The 23,008-nt window shown below is 40.7% G+C and overlaps 2 protein-coding genes across 4 annotated transcripts in view; both read right to left on the bottom strand.

Moving 5' to 3' along the window:
* Positions 1-16,529, bottom strand: part of LOC144048747 (glucosamine-6-phosphate deaminase 2) — a 267,445-nt gene extending 250,916 nt beyond the window's left edge. Inside the window, exon 1 of the mRNA XM_077561223.1 lies at positions 15,994-16,529. The gene's annotated coding sequence lies outside the window, so the exon portion shown is untranslated. The remainder of the gene's footprint in view (positions 1-15,993) is intronic.
* On the bottom strand, positions 13,113-15,617 carry LOC144048917 (uncharacterized). Of its 3 annotated transcripts, none has more exons than XM_077561519.1 (8): positions 15,563-15,604; positions 15,358-15,457; positions 14,472-14,505; positions 14,197-14,300; positions 13,810-14,076; positions 13,530-13,623; positions 13,334-13,401; positions 13,113-13,225 (listed from the first exon to the last, which is right to left on the bottom strand). In XM_077561519.1, exons 2-8 carry the CDS (start codon positions 15,454-15,456, stop codon positions 13,136-13,138), a joined length of 756 nt encoding a protein of 251 aa, XP_077417645.1. In that variant the 5' UTR covers position 15,457; positions 15,563-15,604; the 3' UTR covers positions 13,113-13,135. The 3 variants fall into 3 exon arrangements, with proteins under 3 accessions (XP_077417645.1, XP_077417728.1, XP_077417563.1); XM_077561602.1 differs by having other exon boundaries at positions 15,358-15,460; positions 15,563-15,581; XM_077561437.1 differs by having other exon boundaries at positions 15,358-15,617.
* Positions 16,530-23,008: the final 6,479 nt, after the last annotated feature.

Here is a 23,008-nt window from a genome sequence, read left to right on the forward strand (position 1 = left end):
TGCTGATCTTACCGGGCAGACAAAATAAATCGTCCATCGGTCAATAAACAAGAACAAAAAAGAATAATCAGAAGATCACTTTTTTCAATCGGAGTATCCTAGCCGCGTGCTTTGCTTGTAAATTGGATACAAAGTGTGTCGATGGACGGAAGGAGCGAGTGGTCCATTTTAATGTCCGTCAGCTTGACGTCATCCAGCCATGTGTCGCGATAATTTATATTGTCTTTTGAACGAATTAGTAATTTAATCAGCGGTTGAGGAAGTCGTAATTTCCCCAACCGCTTATAGCGGCACCACGTTCTGTTTACTTTCAGTTTGGAGAAACACAACAAATAAAATTCAAATTCTCGTTTATTTATTCACAATCTGAAGTCGCCACATTCAAAGTTTGTGGTTCTTTGTATTACTAAAATAATTACAAATCCACTCGGACACAAGCATGATTGAGACTGAACTAGATTTAAAAAAACATGCATTTATTTACTACGCTCACACATACAGATTCACAATACTGTCTACCTAACTATCATACGGTGAAAAAAATAAAAATAAAAGTGAACTAATGGAAATAAGAAAGGAACAATTTAACAAGGTAGAAATGAAAGGTTTGACTTGCCAAATCTGTGAGATGTTTGAAATGGAAGTTGCACCAGTGATATGTCAAATTGGTCATGAAACGTGCAACTTACTGGAGTGAGGTGGGTCGAGCGGCCGGAGGGATGATCGATTGAAGAAAGAAGAAAGAAAAAAAAACTGCTCCCCCCAAAAAACAAGACAAAAAATTAGGAAAAATTGTTCAGCAGTCGGACGCGTGCGACACAGCTCGGCTCAGGTGCGTTAGGCGCTACAGCCGGAGTTGTCCTCTCGACACGCGGCGAGATCCGTGTCTCAGCTGGCCAATCACCTGAAGCCGAAATTCGCTGCATGTCTGCATCCCGAGGGAGATCAGCCATTGAACCCGCTCTCGCCACGATGTGACCCGGAGAGCAGGTGCGGTGGGACGCACTGGACTTGCGCGGGTTCGTTCAACTGTGGTGGCTGTGCCCCGACGGAGTCACGGGAAAGTTAGTGTCGCCGAGATGAGGCGAGCGCACCAAAAAAAAGAAGAGAAAATATGAAAAATGAAAACAACAAACAAAAAGGATGTGTCCGTCTGACCGTGCGGACGCATTGGCGGCTTCTTTACACTGCCTAAAAGCACGATCGCCAAGTCCGAGACACTTGGTCGTTTCTTAGACCAAAAATGCCACGTGCCACGTCCTTTTTTGTCTTTTCTTGGCCAGACGGACGGGAAAAAAAGGGACGATGACAGGAACAGTGGCAGAAGACAAGAGAGCGAGCAATAGTCCGCGCCCGCTTTTTAAAGTTGTGGGGCATGTTTCAGGAAAGGAGAAACACCCTCCCTCTTTGACTCGACTCAACTCCAAGACTTCTTGAATTCCAAATTATTTAAAGAATTAATAACTAATAATTAAAATTTGGTCAGGCTGGCAAGCCGAGTTCTATCAAGCAAAACATGTTATCGACTAATCCTGCTGCACGAGGTAATTTTGTTCTTTGCGTTGTAACTAAGAACTCTCTTGAGGTTGACATACATATGACATTCTTTTCCAAACACAAACAAAACATACATGGCGTAAAACATTCCGTTGTGTGTACATTCACTTGTATTTGATTAATATTTTTTTAGTTGAAATGTGTAAGATTGCTTTGTGGGTCATAGGTGTTCCAAGTTAGGGCAGTTTCGACCATCCCCACTTGAAGGCGCTGTGGTCACATGAAACTTTTAAGAACGCTGGAATGTGACTATCTGGGTTCAACTGAACATCTGGTATGGTTTATCTGTTGTGTTATTTCCCCAACTGAACGGTGGAGAGGATGGAGCCCCCGATAAGACACTTTAGTACCATAAACTCGCGGTTCTGGCGGGTGAAAAGTAAACATTAATATCCTGGGGACATGGGTGACGATTGACTTCAAAAGGGTAGAAGTCCCATTTGGCCTAGTCTGGCGAGGGTGAAACAGGATTAGGGGGTTGTAGCTATCTCTCACCTCAACCCCCCAGTTTTCACCTCGCGCCTATTTCCAAGAGTGAAGTGTTTAAGAAAGGGAGAACAACAAAAAAATAAGGGTGACTGGCAGTATTCGTTACACACGCGTGACCGAAAACGTGCACCTCCGTGATACATCGCAGGTCGTCCACTTGGTGTTGGGCATCCATCATGGGGTTGCTGTTGACGAAGACATGGAAAGCATTGACGTAACACCGGTTGTCCACCTGAGCGACAACAGGACAGCGTGCGTCAGTAACGTGTTGGCGAGGCTACTCCACCATGAAATATGTACACTTCCTATAGCAGTCAATATGCAAATACACTTGCAGTGAAACTTCAACAAGTCAACAATTTGGCTACATTTTGTATTTGCACTTTATGAGCAATACATTTGACTTATATTTACAATTTGGCTGAACACTTGTGCTTCCTATGTTGGTGTATATTTAATGTTGGTCATGATGGTGGTGCTTGGATAGCCAAGTATTTTTGGGAGATCCTACTTATGGACGACCAAAGGTGCTAAAATTAAATAAATGAATACACTATTAAATAATTAAATAAATGTGTCCTGAATTAAATGTGTCATTTATTAGCTCATTCAAACCCCAAACTTGTATGTTTTTAAATACTTTGTCCTTCACGCCCAAAAACTTATTTATATTTATTTATTTAAACACCATGTTTCTAACCAATTCAGGCCAAAGCAGTAGATTAGATAAGATTTAAGTGAATCAGGCTTTATTTCCGCAATTCATGAAACACAGCAACACAGAGCAATATATATATACATCTTCTTAACCACTTGTCCTCACAAGGGTCGCGGGGGGCGCTGGAGCCTATCCCAGCTGGCTTTGGGCAGTAGGTGGGGTACACCCTGAACTGGTTGCCAGCCAATCGCAGGGCACACCGAGACGAACAACCATCTACACTCACAATCACACCTATGGACAATTTGGAGTGTTCAATTAACCTGCCATGCATGTCTTTGGAATGTGGGAAGAAACCGGAGTATCTGGAGAAAACCCATGCAAGCACGGGGAGAAGATGCAAACTCCACCCAAGAAGGCAGAAGCCCGGACTCATCTGCCGTGCCGCCTATATATATACTGTATATATATATATGTGTGTGTGTGTGTATGTGTGTGTGCCTATAAACTCCATTAGGACAGTTAAGAATGGCACCAAGTGCATCTGTTGTTTTGTCACTTAAGCCTGAAAGCCGTTTAAACAATGCTTGCAAGCTTTAAGGTGTGCACTTACGCAAACACTTTCAGCACTCCATTTGCCGCCATTCAAATGACGGCTTTGTTTGGTAACATGTTTTTTGTTTTGTTTTTACTTGATTTTCACACATGCGCAAACATAATGCGCACTTCGCTTATTTTTTTGCATTTTCAGTTGTTATTAGCGTAAAGCTATGCTATGTTAGTAGTAAATGTAATGTTTTCTTATTCGTACTTAAGAACCTTTAGTTCTACGGTGTTTGGCTGCATAATAAACATCAGTGAAAGGAACTGGAGTCTCACTGGCAATCAATGGGTGGCATAACTTGGAATGCTTTGAATGGGTCCAGAAATGTGGAAGGAGGAAGGCTGGGGAAAAAAGTCAACCAAGTCAGTTGGGACCACAAAAATTGGTCGACGCAAAAATGCATGCGTCAAAGCTATTTTAATAATAAAAAAACAACAACATATTTGCAGCACCTGGAAGTTGCCTGAACCAATATTTCGTGTTTCCGCATGGATACTAATTGCTGACGGACTCCGACCGGCATTCAACACTACTAACTAAGATGCTTCTTAGGGTTTGTTTGTGGTCTCGCTCTAGACTGAAAAGGGAAAAGTTTGTAACAAAACAATCTGCGTCAAAATCGTTAAATGAATAAAAGAGTTCTAATGAATTTATTGGAGCTAGACACACGTAAGATGGCGGCACTACATGCGTCAGCAACTGGAAGGTGGTATCTACTATAGCATAGACTTGCATAAGTGTCAAACTCCGGTCCTCGCGGGTCACAGTCCTGCAGGTTTTGGAGGTTTTCCTCTTCCAACACAAGCTGATTACAATCAGCAGGATCGTTATCAGACTTATGCAGAGCTTGCTTATGCGCTGATCATATATCGGCTGTGTTGGAGAAGGGAAAGATCCAAAACATGCAGGACTCCGGCCCTCGAGACACCTATGGAGAGTAAGACTCACTCCTCCCGATACAGCGGCAACTTTTTAGTTTTTTCCCACTCCTCCAAGTAGCGTGCAGGCTAAGCCATCCATCGTTTGCTATAAGGACTATTACTACAGTTTTACGCCACCAAATGTGCAATAACCGAGCCAAATTGACCCAAAACTATCTTCGCAATACCATTGGCTAGGTTAGCATTCGCTAGTAGCATTATCAAGTACAAAGCTACAACAGCGGATATTACGTTTATGGATTTAATATGGGATGGAACCAAAGAAAAGCACCAGAGTGACGGCGCGGGATCCTGTAGCATAAAGTAACTTATTTGAAAAACCTTTCTGTGTGGTTAGTATACTCCATCAATGGCCATTGTTGGCTTCAACAACTTAATATGTTTGAATGAGATAAGCAAATATGTCAGGCTTAGTAAACATATGATGAAGATAAAGCGCTATTTAAGTGCACTCCATTTACAATTTACAAACTCAATTCCAAAAAAGTTAGGACACTATACAAATTGTGAATAAAAACTGAATGCAATTACAGTGGTACCTTGGCTCACGAACTTAATTGGTTCCCACAGAGAGTATGTGAGCCAAAAAGTTTGTCTTCCAAACAAGTATTTCCCATAGGAAACCATTGAAATGAGAATAATCCGTTCCCAGGTCCCCATAAAACACAATTTTCTCCTAAAAAAGCCTTAAAACTACACAAAATATACCTTATTTTATGTATAATAAATGTGCTATTGTATTGTAATTAAATAAATACACTGTACTGTATAATAAAGTGTTTTTATTTGCAAAACTTGCAACTTGTCTTTGTGATGGTACAGTAGTTGAAGGCTTGATGGAATGGAGTGGGAGGAGGAGGCAGGGAGGGAGTTACTGTTTGGAAGGAGAGTCCTCCGGTGTGGCTTCTCTTCTTTGCTTCTTAGGAGACTCTTTATCCTTGTTGCTGACTAAAAACCTCTTAATTGACACCTGTTGCGTTCGGAGTTGTAAGGTCTTACGAAACTGAGGCATCACATTATCATTCATCATGTTGATGATTCTCATAGCCACAGTCTTTTCTGAATGGTACTGTTCGACAAAATCCTGCACATCACTCCACTTTGCTAACATGGTCTTGATGCTCTCACTTGATGCTTCAGCCATCTCCTCCTCCTCCTCGTCCTCACATGACAACTCCTGAACGGCTTCCTTCTGCTTGTCCTCTTGAAGGCGAATCAAATCCTCTGTGTTGAGGACCTCATTATGGGCAGCAACAAGCTCCTCGACGTCATCTGCATCCACTTCGAGTCCCATGTTCTGTCCCATGGAAACAATGTCGTTCACAACAACAGAGTCTTGAGGATCAAATCCTTCAAAGTCCCTCTCAAGGATGCATGCGGGCCACAACTTCTTCCATGCTGCTTTCAAGGTTCGAAAGGTAACATCATGCCAAGCCTTTACTATCATTTGAACACAATGATACACATTGAAATGTTCCTTCCAAAAATCCCTAAGGGATAGGTCGGTGCCATTGGTCACGCGAAAGCACCGAGTAAATAAAGCCTTAGTGTAAAGCTTCTTGAAGCTTGTGATCACTTGCTGGTCCATGGGCTGCAGGAGGGGGATTGTGTTGGGAGGGAGGAATTGGACCTTGATGAATTCAAGATCACCTTGAAGTTCCTCCTTCAAACTTGGTGGATGCGCTGGGGCATTGTCAAGGAGAAGAAGACACTTGACAGGGAGTCCTTTCTCCTCGAGATATTTCCTCACTGAAGGAGCGAAAACATCATGCATCCAGTCCATAAACAGGAGACGAGTAACCCAAGCTTTGGTGTTGGACTTCCACATTACAGGAAGCTTGGATTTAACCACCTGTTTTTTCTTGAAGGCCCTTGGGTTTTCTGAGTGATAAACCAACATCGGTTTTATCTTACAGTCGCCACTGGCATTGGCGCACAGCAGGAGGGTTAGCCTATCTTTCATAGGCTTATGCCCAGGGACGGACTTCTCTTCCTGTGTAATGAAAGTCCGGTTAGGCATCTTTTTCCAAAAAAGGCCGGTTTCATCAGCATTAAACACTTGATGAGGAACGTAGCCTTCTTCTTCCACCATCTTGAGGAATGATCCCTTGTAAGCTTCGGCAGCTTTAGCGTCAGAACTGGCTGCCTCACCATGACATGACGAATGACACAATGAATCCCTGTACGACGCTTAAAGTTCTCGAACCATCCGTGGCTAGCCTTGAAATCATCAATGGATGACGAACTTCCAGGTTGCCTCTCGATGATATCCGCGTGAAGTTGCCGTGCTTTCTCTGCGATAATAGCCTCACTCACACTTTCCCCTGCTAGCTGCTTTTCATTGATCCAAATCAACAGAAGTTTTTCAACCTCTTCTATTGCCTGAGACCGTTGCTTAGACAACACAGAAACACCCTTAGCCACACACGCACCCTTAATAGCTTCCTTGTTCTTAAGGATGGTAGCAATGGTAGACTTAGCGTACTGGTACTGGGACGCTAAGTCACACAAACGCACACCTCGTTCGTGTTTGTCAATGATCTCCTTCTTCTGCTCGACCGTAATTTTCTTCAATGTCTTCTTAGGCTTAATACTAGCCTTTTGTGGGGTCTTTTTCGGTCCCATGGTAGCAAAAGTACACTCCAAAAGTTCTCCAAAATGATCCAAAATGTCTACCGAACACAAACCACGTCCGCACTCAAACAAAGGTTGCGACGAACTGGGACGCCGTGAGCGTGCGTCAGCTTCTCGTGATTTCTCGTGTCGCGAGATTTGGTTCGTCCGCCGAAAACTAGTTTGTCAGCCGAGACAAAATGCTCGCGAATTTAATGTTAGTGAGGCGAAAAGTTCGTGAGCTGAAGCGTTCGTGAGCCGAGGTACCACTGTATGTGGAAGTGCCAAATTTCAATATTTTGTTCAGAATAGAACATAGATGACAGGTCAAAAGTTTAAACTGAGAAAATGTATCATTTAAAGGGAAAAATATGTTGATTGTAAATTTCATGGTGCCAAAAAATCTAAAAAGAAGGAGGAAGGAGGAGAGGCTGGAAAAGTCAATTGCACTTGCAAAAACAGCTGGAAGACCAGTTACCACTAATGAGGTCCATTGGCAACTTGATTGGAGTATAAAAAGAGCTTCTCGGGGTGTGAGTGTCTCTCAGAAGCAAAGAGGGGTAGAGAATCACCAATTCCTCCAATGTTGCGCAGAAAGATAGTGGAGAAATATCAGAAAGGTGTTTACCAGCAAAAAACTGCAAAAAGGTTGAAGTAATCATCATCAACAGTGCATAACATCATCCAAAGATTCGGAGAATCTGGAACAATCTCTGTGTGTAATGGTCAAGGCCGAAAAATCATACTGGATGCCCATGATCTTCGGGCCCTTAAATGGCACTGCACCGCAAACAGGAATGCTTACTGTAAGGGAAATCACAGAAAGGGTTTAGCAATATATATTCCCTTCAATTCACACACCTAGAGATGGGACAATGAAGCCTTGTGAAGCTTTTGAGGCTTTCAGCTAATTGATTTGGAGAAAGAGTGACATCTGGTGGTCAGCTGGAGTCATAGCAGCTATAATCTTCAAAGTGATTCGCCTAATTAATTTATATTCCAACATAACACCAATACATTCAGTCTTACATTTGTGTATGTCTAATGATCGTGAGGTACACATGGAAGTGTTGCAATAGTTTGACACTGTACCAGTACTATAGTTCAATGTGATGTCCTGTTATTCGTTCGATTTGTATAAACATGATTTAGATATGACGCAAGTGCGCTGTGAAGCCAGATAACAAGTATTTCAACATCAGTCTTTGGGAGATGTGACTGAGGGTCTTGGAGAATCAGTTACGCCAACACTTTATGTAATGTGTCCTCTAATTGTTTAACGTAGGCATTGACGCCTGCTGCTAAGGCATCCGCGGCGTGTAAAACAGAGTCGCGTTGGGGATTTTTATCAGGAATATCACCGTTCCAATTCACATCTAGAGTACCAGCATTTACAGTCAATATAGGTGCCTGCAAGTCGTGCAGTATCTGAACAGCTGTACTATATGGTGAATCCGTAAACGGGTTTATTGGTGCCGCATACGGTGGCGGAGCTGTTAGCTTAGCATCCAAATCAGCCTCCTTGTCATCAGTTTGTATCACAGCCATCCGAGCGGTCTTTACAGAACTACCCAAAGCTAGCATTCTAGCATTACTCATCATTTGATCCACTATTTTACTGCCACGTCTAGCTTTTCTTCCACTCAAAGAAATTACAGATGTGTCTCGTACGTGTTTGTCCAGCGCATGACGTTTTTTTAGACATGCAAGTTCAATGGCTTTCATCAGTGATATTAAGCAAACCGTAGATTGTATCGGTGGGAAAAAAACTTTTTCACAGCAACTGTGCATCCATTCGTTTAATTCCTCCTTCAATTTACGTCTATTTTTCGGGGGCATTGTCTCGATAGCCACCACGGAAGCGTTAACCTGTGTTATCAACAACATGTTGCGACCATGAAGCGGAAGTGCATTCGGGTCAAACCATTCGGTATGACGGTCAAAAAAGGGCTTCCATAACTTATATAAATTATTGACCTCCTTAGTTATTATTATATTCAAGTCGTATTAATAGTTATAAATGCAGTGACGTCTCACTTGTAGTACAATACAATTAGTCGACAAAATAGCTCATTTCGCCCCCCGAATAAAAACAACATAAAAGATCGCTTCTGCGACAAAACAATAAATATCCGGATGCCTGTTTTCCTTTCAGCTGAACAAATTTATTCAAGGATTTTAACAGCAAATCATCCAAGAATCTCTCGATTGCCTTAACAACCTGTTTTCCCGCAGCTGAACAAATTTATTCAAGGATTTTAACAGCAAATCATCCAAGAATCTCTCGATTGCCTTAACAACCTGTTTTCCCGCAGCTGAACAAACTTGTTCAAGGATTTTAACGGCAAATCATCCAAGAATCTCTCGATTGCCTTAACAACCTGTTTTCTCGCAGCTGAACAAACTTATTCAAGGATTTTAATGGCAAATCATCCAAGAATCTCTTGATAGCCTAAACAACCTGTTTTCCCGCAGCTGAACAAACTTATTCAAGGATTTTAACGGCAAATCATCCAAGAATCTCTCGATTGCTTTTAACAACCTGTTTTCCTTTCAGCTGAACAAACTTATCCAAGAATCTTTAAATACCGAATCATTCAAGGATCTCTCGATTGCTTTTAACAACCTGTTTTCCTGCAATTGCGCATAAACTAACGTGACAACACTTCCGTAAACACAGACTGTCGTCACCACGTACGTGTAGTTCAATGTCATAGCAAAATCCGAAATGAAAGACCTCACGTCCAACACAACAACTTCAAACTTTACCAATACCTGTTCACACAGATCTCATATTCAATTTAGTCATTTTACAAGACGAATACTAGCTGCAGCGCTTCCAAACAGACAGAATTCCTTAAACGTGGATAAATGTCCACTTAACGTAGTTAATGTGGCGCCTGGAATTCTATCCGTCCGTGAACACCACAGCCCGTAACGCGTCGTTTGTCGGGGTCACCATTTGAAAGATTAGCTGTTTTAGTAATCTTTTGCGTGTTCAAATAAATCAGAGTTGAGATCCCTTGAAGAGGGCCCTTGCAAGGTATTTTAATCAGAAGCTTCTGATGACACAAAGGAATTTCACCAAGCCATGTTTCTGTCCAAATGTGTGTCCTCTCTCCCAGACACGGGATTTTTATTAGAAAACGCCTCCCCCTCCCTCCAAGTACAAAATCAGATTACATTCTCCCAGTATACTAGATCGTCCTTGAACTTTTGAAAACCGGATTTCTGACGAACACGAACTAGACTTCTTAGATAAACAAACGAAACATATTAACTTTCTCATGTCTGGGAAAAGAGTAGAAAAGATAGCAAAAATGTCAAAAGCATTACTAATCAGGTTATATTAGGTTAACATAATAACACCTACTGTACATCAACACATCTATAATGAAATGCAAAACATGTAAAATGTCAAATAAAACAGTAAAAATGTTAATAATGTCAACAATAGGAAAAAACACTACCTATTACAAACTGTTTAACAGTTCTTTAAAAGGACAGCAAGAAGATTATTGATGACTGTGTGTTTTCGTAGTTGCGGCTGAAATTACCTGAATTGACCGCCATCATGTTATGTAAGTCAATAATGGCATCATCAACCTCAGCATTCTTTCCTCCTGTACCTGACCAGAGGTTTCAATAACTTCAGCCACAGCAGCTTCTTTTCGACCTAAGGACCGTATCTCACTGAGCTGCTCAGGCTTCCGAGGGTGTGCACTGCTCATGCAGAGAATGTTGGTTTTTCGGCAGTTACAAAACATTGCAAAGCTTCTTGCCACACACTCTAAAAACCTGCTTTATGCTCTCAAACCCTTATTTCTTGTCGCAGACATTTTGAACATGTTAAAAATTTAATGCTTGCTCTATCCATCCTTATCGTTCTCTGCTGCTGTAACCCTCATCCACGCATTCATCACCTCCAGATTCAATTACTAAAACAGCATCCTGTACAGCTCACCATCCAAACTCATCCAGAAATGTGCCGCCTGTCTCCTCACCAGAAACACCCCCCAAGACCACATTTCCATTATTATATTTTCTTAAATTTGCCATTTTATCTCCAAGTAAAAGTGTATTTTAGTTGTATATTGAAGGAATATTTTGATTACTATATTAAGTGTAATCTTTGCGTGTCCAAATAATTGTATTCAGGATCTGATGAAGAAGGTTCCTTGCAAGGATTTATTTAGAAGCTTCTAAAGACACAGTCAGGACACCCACTTCTGAATGCAAAGTCGGGCCCTCAAGTGTGTAACAGTCTACAGAACATCCACTCATTTATAACCAAAAGATAAAAGGTTCCTCTTCCCGACTCTTGATTGAACAAAGGACAGACATGTCGACTCCTAGTTGAACAAATGTGTGATGTTGTTAGTAAGCAGACATTTACATACAGACATGTCGACTCCAGGTTGGACAAAGGTGTAATGTTGTTAGTAAAGACATTTACATACAGTTCCCCTTCTTGACTGGGGGAACAAATGCAATCAGGATCTGACCCCAGACTTTTAGTCTCTAATGACAAAAGACTCTGATAATCAAAACATGCATATCTTCAATAGCTTTGGGGTACGAAGATCAATAAGAGTTCACAAAATCACCATCCCACTGTATTCTTTTAAATACTCATGATTATATCACATCTATATGCCCATAAGTAAATTCAAAAACAGTAAAACCACAAATTGAAAATATTAAATGTCTTCAATATACAAAGTTTATTGTTGTTTAAATGAAGTAGTTGCGAATTACTTTTTATTAATATGTACAAAGTTTATAATAAGAAGTGTTGTGGATATTGTATTTTCAGTGTCTGTGCCACAGTTTGGTCATTAACTAATTTGGCAAAAGTCAAAAAGCTAATTACTTGACATGAAAGATGTATTATAATTGCTAATTATATATAGTAAGATGGTATAAAATATATAAAGGTTATTAACCAACAAAACCAGCACAGAACTTAATTAAAAGTGTGTGCTATCCTGAATCATAAAAAAACACATCAAAAGCTACCACCTGGGGATGTATTCATGAGAAATTTGCATGCGACATGTTCATAGATGAGCATAGGAAATGTCATGGAAATGTCAAAGTACAAGACACAGGTTTCTTCATTAATCCAAGTGTCCCATTCCTGGGTGTCTCTCCCGATGGCTTTCTTTCTTGTGATTGTTGTGGTGTCAGTGTAAATTAAGGTGAAATGTCCATTTTGTTTTAAAAGTGACACATTGGACAGTGTATCCTATTTGGTAAAGGACATTGAGGGAAAACTGTCACTTAACTGAAACCACCAGTATTTTGACTAGGTGCAAACTCAACTTGGAGTGTGTAAACTTGAATCCGCCTATTTTGTTGTTTGGACAGAAAAGGATCTGTATGTTGAGCAAATTTTATTTGATGAAGAATTCTGGGTTATGATATGTCTAAAAACCGAGCACATTTTTGATACAGCCATTTTGCCAGAATTAGTTGGCAAGTTTTACACAAAGCTTTCTATGGCAAATGTGTCCTCACAACCTTGCACCTCAGCTGAATCACATGGCCCTGACTGCTGCAAGTACAAGTGGCAAAGAACAAACTTGGTGTTTCTGTGGCCAAGTTGACTTTGGAAAGATGATTATGTGTGACAATACAAAATGTCACATTAAGTGTTTTTATTATTTGTGCGTTAATATTAAGGTTGCCTCAAAGGGAAAGTGGTATTGCCTAGAGTGCTTAAAGGTACCACAGTCTGGATTAAAAAAGGGAAAGAAACTAGAAAAATTCCCGCGGAAATTTTGAATGGGACTGCTGACTCTTTGGTAATGAGCTGAACAGTTTAAAATTTAAACCACTGGAATCGCTCAAGAAATGTGGAAGTTAACCATAATCAACATCAACTAAAAGTATCTCACTGTCCCTGAACATGTATTTAAAAAAATGTAAATGAGCTGAACAGTTTAAAATTTAAACGACTGGAATCGGTCAAGAAATGTGGAAGTTAACTATAATCAACATCAACTAAAAGTATCTTACTGTCCCTTTAAGAAACATGCACATTCACGCACGCACATTTGACTTGGAGACGTCACGCGCCCCACATTCCATTGAGATTGCATGAGAGAAGCACCCCTTGAACAAAAGCCTCTCACGACTTAACGGTTGAAGATACAGATTCAAGAAATGGCTCGTTAGAACGGCAAGGGTTTGGGGAACACGAGCATGTTCTCATTTTCTTAATCGGATAAAAAATGACCAAATGAGAGCAGGTTGAAAACTTATGATTTATCAGAAAGCAGTCCTCTCCATCCGCATGTTGACAGCATCCCACAGCAACCGCGCAAGCACCGGCATCCCATCGCTGTCACTGAGGTGTACCTTCCAGACATGATCAGAAATAAATATTATATATCTGCAAACATACTTTTGATAGGAGGAGCACTAATAAAATGTTTGTTTGTTTTTTGCAACAACTAATGTACTTACCCCGTCTCTACACCACAAGTGAAGCTGTGACAGCGGGAAGTGGCCAGCAACAGATAGGTAGCGAATACCTACAGTAACAAAGAAAAAAAACATTATTAGTTCAAGAGTCCCGCTGAGACACACCAATCAGATCAGGAGGTGACGTAAAGAAAAGTAGAACTTTGTGTGTGAAAACAATTTTCAACATGGAACGTACCCATAAGTGCTGCCACCCGGTGGTACTCCTGGCGTAAAAGGTCCTGCTGGGCCAGCTCGACGGTCAGACGAGGGGGGAAGTCCAGGACAACAACCTGCACAAAGTTTAAAAAAGTAAAATATACATCTGGAGCAAGATGAACTTTCATTAATATTCATCAACTGCTTAACTACGGGAAAAGGCTGAAATGTATTTTAAACAGAACATATTTGACATATCATGCAAGTACATACTTGAAATGTAAATGTATGAACTATATGAAGGAAATGTGTGAATTTACGTTGGGCCAGCGGCTGCAGACGGTGCGCAAGAACTGGCCAAAGACAGCCGCTGCCTCAGCGATGGGGCGGCCCAAGTTGTTGCTGGGAGCCAAAATGCAGACCGCCTCGGGTGACCGAGGCAGAACAGCATTCAGCACCTCAGCACGCAACTCGGAGGCCCTGGCACCCGGGGTGGACATCACGCCAAAAGAGAAATGTCCCTCCGGCATCTTCACAACCCCATCGGCAAAGGCTCGCAGGTGGGAGTCACCAACAACCAGGACAAACTATTAAAGAAAAAAAAAAAAGAAGTAATTGATTTTTTTTTTTTTTTAAGTATTTAAAAAATTTAAAAAAAGACAAATGAAGGTTAATTTGTTTTACAGGCAGTTTATTATAAAACATACCTTGTTGTCCTGGTTCAGTGATGGAATGACCAGTTTGTGCCTCCGCCCAGTCACAGCTGAAACTGGCCATTCCCGAACTCTGTGGCGCCAGCCAGTGCCTCTGCCTAAAATGATGCACACACAGAATACCATGTCAAGTCTCACAACTTAAATTGCTGACAAAGCACAGTACAAGTTACACTTTGAGTGTATATGAACCTGCAAAATATTGGAATTTCTAAAATAATCGATTGTAAAACTGCTGCAGAAGCAATTAAAATAAAATGATGACTGACCTGGTACCAGAGCCTTGGCACCAACAGAGGACACCTAAAACATAGACATTACAATTGTAGGCATGTGCAGTCACCTTAATGCAGAGTAAAAAGCAAACATAGGTTGTAATGCTTAAGTTAGTTTCAATGAAAATTGACCAGGTCTTTTCTACATACAAGTGATGTTAATTCAGGCCAGGTTTATTAATGAAATTATTAATCACGAAAGAGATTCAAGGACTTAACTGATACTTTTGTTTGTGTCTGAAATACAGTCACAATTGATCAAATTTGGTAGAATTTTCTGATCAAATACATGAGCTAAAAGGCAGCAGATTGTACCAGCCTAACTTCACAACAGCACCATCTACTGATAAATGTAATGTACTCCAACTACTGTCAAGTGTTAAAACAATTATTGGCTTGACATTATCATTTCAACTGTTCCTCCCACAGTCATGCAATAGACCATGTCTGCAGTTATTAAATAAAACATGTGAAATATCTGTGTCCAGGATAGGCATCTCACAAGTTTTTGATCAATGTTAGTGAGTTTATTTTAGACATCAGTAGTTTGAAAACTTCTTAGAATATTTGAAATCTTGTAGAAAACAGACTTCATCAAAATTCTATTCAGAATTATTTTGACATGAATAAAGCACTGCACAAATCACGTCATACACTCTATATTCGTAAAACTGTGCCCCGATGAAGACAAGCTTGTGTTTAAACACGTTGGTAGTCCATTTTTAATAAAGGATTTTTTAACATTACTAATGAGTGTCTTGCATAAACAGACTGCTTTTTACACAAGCCTTTTAAGCTAGTTTTTCTGCCTGATTCTATATTTGTAGCCTGAAATATTGTGTATTGCACATTAACAAAGAATTCAATAGAGGTAAAGTACATGCTGGGGTGCGCTGTTTGGCCTCAGTTCCATAGCAGCAAGGTCCAGCTTCTTCCATTGGCGCTTGGCTGCCTCTGAACGCTTCCCCTTCCGCGGCATGCTGCTACAGCAAAGAAAAAAAACTTGCCATGACAAAGTCAAAAGTAAAGATTCAACATCAAATTTGTACTTAATCTCAGATGTGTATGAAGCATTAAAAGCGTACACTTCCGAAATCCCTCATTGGCGCCGCTTCGCTACACCGTCGACACTCACTCAACCCCCCCCCCCCCCCCACGTCGACGACAGACGAGACAAAAGCCTTACTGTATATTGTAGCAACGAGAGATGTACACAATTGAGATTTAGAGCCTACTCTAACTTTTCTTAGTTTTTTTTTACTGCACATTAAAACTTTAATGTAACATCTGCTAGCTCTTTGCTAGCGCTAGCAGGTGCAGCTAGCATGTAGGCTACCATCTCTAGCACTTAACTTTTCCAATCTTGTTAAAACAGCAACATAACGTTCAAACACATCAAATACGTTTCAATACTTCGCCAGTATTAACGTGATGTAGTTTAGGATGGGGAAAACTTGCAAAATCACACTTATTTAGCATTATTCACCAGACTACAAACAATTGCCTTGCAACTTACCTCAGACGAGATGAAATGGGAGGAGTAGGTTCTCGAGAAACTTCTAATTGGTGTCATTAAAGCGTCTCTCATTGGCCACAGCACAGACAAGCAGAAAACGAACCAATCAGGGAAAAGAGAGAAGACTAGATCCAACTATCATCAAGATTGGTTGCATTCCATTGAGATTGTATGACAGACGCACCCCTGGAACAAAAGCCTCTCACGACTTAACTCTTCAAGATACAGATTCAAGAAAGGGCTCGTTAGAACGGCAAGGGTTTGGGGAACACGAGCATGTTCTCATTTTCTTAATCGGATAAAAAATGACCAAATGAGAGCAGGTTGAAAATGTATGATTTATCCGAAATGAAGAGGAAAAAAACACCCAAATTAACATGGAAGAGATTGGCGAGAGAGTCCAATATCTCTTCGCTTAAAGGGAAAATAAAGGTACTAAATGACACCTTAACCAAATAAAAGTTAGTTTGTCTGAAAGAAGACACTCGTGACTACAAAATGTGAGAATTTGACGTCTAGTGACAAAAGATAGTGGCCATGGTGACGAGTTGAAGTGAAATTTTTTCAAATACATTATTTGGTTCTGGATGGCTAATTAGCCAACAGAGTGTGTGAGAAAGCTAATTCAGCCACTGTCTTTGAACCCGAACAGTGGGGGGGGGCTTTCATTCCTTAAAAAAGATTTTGACACTGAGCTAAAGATGGGAAAAATTCCTACAAAATGAGCTAAAATTCGTATCGGTCGGATAACGTATGCGCGCGCAGCGTGTCTTGGAAAAAGGTGCTTGAAGTGTGATTTTTTTCCCATTCATTCCCAATGGGGAGTTAATTTGGGAGTTTTTTGGGAATAGCGTCGCCATGGTAACTGGGAATTCTTAGAAAAATAATAGCGCAGCGAGTCAGATCGAGCCGCATCGTTTGATACCTCATTTGTGCCGGTGCGATGTACGGTACGGGCCGCATTTTAGCGGAAAAATCGCTGGAATAATATATAATAATAATATTAACAACAAAAATAAACCACTGTCCTAGGTAGAATAACAATATGTGCCTGCTTGCTTCGCAAGCAGCCGCTTCGCAAGCAGTCCCATAACAAGTATTTCAGTGAAGTGCTGTGAAGTTTTGCACTACAGACGATTTACTTGTGGTTTGAAATTATGTTGAATTCATTTTGTATATATTTATTTTTTCCAAAGGTAGAAGTGTTTATGCCATATATACACTGTTGTATTGTATTGTTTTTATAATAATACGGTTGAGATGCATGGCTTTCTTGAATAAATGTGCGCTGCTGAGTGACAGGCTGTATGTTGTCTTCCATAACAATACAGTAACAGTGATTACTATAATTAGCAAATCTTTTAGAAGTAACTACACACTTGAAGTTCAGGCAAGTATATGCAGCAAAATTAATGGATGTATTTACCACTAGAGGCTGTATTGTATTACTATTATTCTTTCATGTTGATTGTTGAATTGTAACAAACTTCTGTCATTGCCTTTTAGGCATAAAAAAAGAAGAAGTCATTATTAATGATTAATGGTATTTTATTTCCAAAGTGAATCTGGAATACACTTTAATCAAAATCAACAACTGATGGACAAAAAGCCACAATTTTCAGTCAAGTATTTGTCAGTTACTCTTCCTTCCCATGCATTTGAAATGAAGGACACTGTGCCCTGGGGAGTAATACCAATCAAAAATTGTACAGTATTATGGTGCTTGTAGGAAGATCATGTTTCTGCCCTCGCTATAAGGATAGAAGGATGTTCAATAAAAATCTCAAAACAAACAATAATAACCACATATTTTCCCAAAATGTTTCCTGAATTACATTGGCATGTTTCTGTTCTGTTCTGTTTCTGGCCATATGATAAGTGGCTTCATGCGAATAAACATGACATCAATGACACTATCCTTGAAGTAGTGGCTATTGATACATTGAATGCATAAGACAGGAAGGTTGTGGAAACATTAAGCCTAAGACGCATCAATGTCAGAATTGAACAACCAAAAACACGGCAATAGTTCACAACAATAGTCCTCAACGTAGTTCTCTGTTGTGGTGCTGTGCGGAGTGCGGACACGGAGTATCTCCAAGATGGCTGCTTCCGGGTTGATGATGCGGCTGATGACGCGTCGTGAAAACGCTCTATTGGGCATGAGGGTCAGGGTAACAGTCCCTGATGGACCACATACAGCAACTTGGTATAACCATTTGGTTACCACTACCAAGAGCACCATGTTGCCAGAAAATATACTGTCTGTATGCAGCATAGAGGTACTCTTTGTTGTCATCGCCTGGCTTCCTAACATTCTCTGCTACCAACACATCATCCCTGTATCGCCTATGAATTCGCAAGTTACCTTCATCAAGGCAATACAGGGAGAAGTCTTGTAGCCGAGAAATACAATACAATGCTGCAGGTGCACCACTCAACTCCAGGTAAGCCAGCTGATGGAGGAGGTCCACTGCGTTGAACACGCATCAAATACTAAACCAGGTTCTCTTGAAAAAAGCTCCTTTGCTAAATGTTTGCATTCTTCTACAGTCTACACCCATCTCGTCAAGCAATTCCTGTGTGAAAAGAAGACATTTGTCTTACAACCCTCTACACATTCCTTCATAGCCAAGCACCTATACACGTTGCCAGGTTTTTTTGTAAATGGGAGATATTTGGGGACTGAAGGTATTAGTTGATTACTATATTAAGTGTAATCTTTGCGTGTTCAAAATAATTGCATATGAGATTTGATGAAGAAGCTTTCTTTGCAAAGAATTTATTTTAAGAGCTCTTAAAAGACACAGGAGAATTTGCTTACATTCAAAGGTGATGTTAAGCCTCGAGTGTATCCGAATATGAAAACACCCACTCTTTTATCCACAAGAAACTCCCTCTCCCACTCACAGGCTGGACAAAGGGTTAGTAATTATAATAAGCAGACAAGTGATATACCGACATGTTTACTCCAGCTCTATCATCCTGGATATATGATGTAGGCAGGTAATGATCTTGGACCTTCAGTTTTTACGACATAATGAGTAATAACATGAGAACCTGACTCCCTTTCCGACACATTTCTTATCTCCATGAGAACTGGAAGGGAGTAACAGTTCCAATACATTTCACAACAACATTATCACAGTGTTATTCATTCCAATACAAAGTTATATGTCCAATATATACTTATTAGTAAATTCATAAACAGTAAAAATATAAATTGAAAATGTTAAATGTCTTCAGTCCTTACATTGAACTTTTATAAGTTCAAAACCTAGACATTTAATCCCTTAAAAAACAGTTTAGAGAAAAATTCCAGCGGGCTCATCATCGGATGTCGCAACCACGGTCATAGCTTTAGAATTTACTGATTCTACCATCATATAAGACGACTTGTTTTGTACATCTTGTTTTTCTATGGCGGTGGCAATAAGTCGCGTGCACAACAATCTTAAACAAGGGATACAGCTGAAACCACAAGTAGTTAAAAAAGCTGCAAAAACAGATACAGAAATTAAAATTGATGAAACCAAATTTTTATATCTTCCAAAAGCATCCATCCAGGTGTCCCAAATTGACGTATCGATACCGGACTGCTCTTTCATTTTTTTTATTAAGTGTTCGGAGCCCCTCAATTGCAATGGTTAAACTTCCATCCGGTGCAGTATTATTAGGAATAAAAGTACAACATTGTTCTCCGAACATTGAACAAACACCACCCCTCTCTGCAAGTAATATATATAAAATATATAAAGGGCGATACGATTCTGAAAAGCCATTAAAGATGTGGCAGACAACTGGCCGTATGCAGCCTCAAAACCAGTTTGAGTCCAATTTCCTAGTCTTTGAACATTGTAATGTACATAATTAATCCTATCTACATTTTTGTTAATGGTACATCACCAGCAAATCAAAGATTCAAAACCTGAAGCCACCTGGTCAGCAATCTTGTACTCATCTGGGACCCCGCGTGGCACCCCAATCGCATCTATGTATGTGGGAACATTTTGATCCTGCCAAGTGGATCTTTTGGCCCTCTGAAAAGAATGAGAAAAATTTGGTTGCCAAGTATTAACAATTTGCAGAAGGTTATCAACCGATGTAGGGAAAATATCTACTGGCAAAAGGAGGGTGATGAGAGCACAATATCCCTTCATATTCAGAGGTAACTTATCAAATATCCGGCTGTCCCCACACCACCACCATATATCAGCTCTGGACTGAGGCTGGAATTTACGACCCACATCTGTTGCTGAAATGCAGTGAGTGGTGTGGTTCAGTTTTCCCAATTGTTTCCCAGTACCTGACATTTTAATACATGAAAAATCACCATCCGCCACTTTATTTGAAAAAATAGGTTTAGTATCTTGCCAATCAACCAGTGGATAAACTTTATCCCATTTAGAGCATTTATCATTGGGGACAGTTTTATTCATCAGTTCCATTACACATTTATCCTCTATTTTAGCAGGAATTACCCTTAATAAAGGTCTTGGGCCCACACATACAACACAATCGTCTCCCGAAGCATGTGCTGCCTCATTTGCTAACAGTAGCCAATTATTACTGCCACCAGACAGACCTGTTTTAGCCCGAAACCATTCAACTACACCATCAATTTGGAAACTAAAAGCTTCCACCCCAGACTCCATTGTGTATTTAGTCATTTTAGGTTGTTCTTTCTTACTCATAGTTTTATCAATGCAAATTGAAATTGGAAAATAGGGATCAGTTCCAGAGAACCATGCCCACAGCATTAGGCCATAACAAAAGGTGTTATTTATGGTTACATTAGGTGGCCGGATATTACCTTCAGGAAGAACAAAACTTCATTCGAATTGACCTCCCATTCTACGCAATGTTACTCTCTTGCTAAAGAAAACTGCCTCCCCGCTGGAACCTGACGGCCAGTATCGGCCACTTTGGGTGGTAATGAAGGTACTCCAGTCTAGTCGTAAAACACTACCTGTCAAATACCACCAGTACTTGAGCCAAAGGCCCCCCACTACTAAATCCCTTCAAAGATTTAATGGGGAGTTTGACAGATGTGTTTGTGTTAGGAGCAACGGTCAGGACAATTGAGTTATTATACGCCCAGGAGATTATCCATGGAATTTGGGGAGAAACAACATTTCTTTTATCACGGTGTGTTGTATTCAAACTCACGTCAAGGGGTTACATGAAAAACCAAAATGGCACAACAATTAATATGAGGAAAATCGTCACAATGCAGCAATTAGTAGCAGAGTTCTTCTTCGAAACCATCTTGAGAAGAAGTTCGTTTGTCGAAGGAGAAGGATGTTTGTCAGTCGTTGGTTGATTTTTTTTTTTTTAGAGGAAGAGGCATTGTCAGCCTCTTTCCGAACCCTGGCTCACTGCCAGAAGTCCAAGGAATTCGTCACGGGATTTCCTTCCCAGTGTGACTCTATCGTTGTGAATTGATGAAAAGGGGCATGTGACTCAAATCACCTTTGAGTGATATCCCCCTTTTAAACAGCAGATTGCCCCTGGATCAGCTTTTCCAGGTGAATCAACTGCAATAATACTTAGGAAAAAGCACTCCAATGAATCTCCTTTCAGCGACCTCCTCCGCATGCAGCTCCCCCCCTTGGACAGCTTGTCAGGTAGACACTGGAAACGGCGTGTTTTGGATCCGTCAGATGGCTCCAACTGGTGTGGGCGTAGATCATCAGATGGTTGCCCTGGGTGGCAGCTTTGAGCCAGAAACAGCCGGCCTGGTAGAGGAGAGATGATGCCAAGTATCCCCTCTTCGATACAAGCGCACCGCACAGGATGTACGTTCTTTGACCTTGAATGGCCCTAACCACCTGGGGGCAGACCATTTACGTTTAGTCACTTTCAACCACACATATTCACAATCATTTATTTTTGAAGGATCATGGTTATCTGTTAGCTTGGAGAATGTAGACACTATCTCCTTAATTACTGGGGGCCTCTCAACGTGTGACTCCCCCAGCGGAACATTGGGGGCGGGAAATGGCCTGTTTTTATGACCCTCAAAAGGAGTCCAGCCTTTAGCTGAATTTAACGACATGCGCACATTCATCAATGCGACAGGCAGAGCCTGCAACCAGTTCAATTTTGATGAAGCTAGTGCTTTCGCCAATTTTTCTTTAATAGTTCTATTCATTCGTTCAACTTGTCCCTGTGATTGAGGATGATAAAGAGAGCCAAATGTATGTTTCAGCCCCAACGCTTTTTCCACTTCTTGTAAATGCTTATTCCGAAAATGACTGCCATTGTCTGACCGAATTTTCCTGGGGAACCCATGTGATGGTATGTAATGATTAATTAAATGTTTTACCACAACCTCTGCTGTCTCAGACTTACAGTGATATGCTTCCGGCCATCCGGAAAAAAAATCCACAATTACCAGTAAATACCGGTAACCTTCTATTGGCTTTAACATATCAGTAAAATCCATTGAAATCATTTGTCCCGTAGCTGTGACTTCGGGATTGTGAGTGCCCGGAGGGGGTTTGGTTGTGGGCAAACAATTGAATTTATTACAAACACTGCAGTCCTGCAGTTCACTTTTCACGATCTGTTTCATGTAGGGATGAGACCAATTTTGTAGCCTCCTCAATGTTTCATCTATACCAACATGGCATATTCCGTGGGCTTCAGAAATTAGGATTTTTAAGTGTTTCTGTGGTGGGATATATTTACCTTCTCTTGCCAGATACCTGCATCATCTTGTTTCGCTCCTTTTGCAAGCCAAACACTCTTCTCTTCCGGGCTTGCATCCAGCTGCCACTGTTTAATTGTTTCTGGAGTTATTTCTTGTCTGTCTCCTAATTCACCTTTGCTCACCACAAGTTGAAGTTCTGGGCTGTATCCGGCCACGTATTTCGCAGCTCTGTCTGCGGAATCATTCCCTACTGAGACAAAATCATCATTTTTTGTATGCCCTTTACATTTGACCACCGCTACTTTTTTTGGTAATAATAATGCATCCATTAAATCAAAAATGTCTTGTCGGTGTTTAATG

Source organism: Vanacampus margaritifer, chromosome 1, assembly GCF_051991255.1.
Source record: "Vanacampus margaritifer isolate UIUO_Vmar chromosome 1, RoL_Vmar_1.0, whole genome shotgun sequence".
Lineage (NCBI taxonomy): Eukaryota > Metazoa > Chordata > Actinopteri > Syngnathiformes > Syngnathidae > Vanacampus > Vanacampus margaritifer.

Coding starts and splice junctions, on each gene's coding strand:
- LOC144048917 (XM_077561437.1), bottom strand. CDS start 15,456: ATGCCGCGGAAGGGGAAGCGTTCAGAGGCAGCCAAGCGCCAATGGAAG. Junction 14,301..14,471: donor TGCCAAGGCTCTGGTACCAG/GTCAGTCATCAT, acceptor GCATCATTTTAG/GCAGAGGCACTGGCTGGCGC. Junction 13,624..13,809: donor TCTGCAGCCGCTGGCCCAAC/GTAAATTCACAC, acceptor AACTTTGTGCAG/GTTGTTGTCCTGGACTTCCC.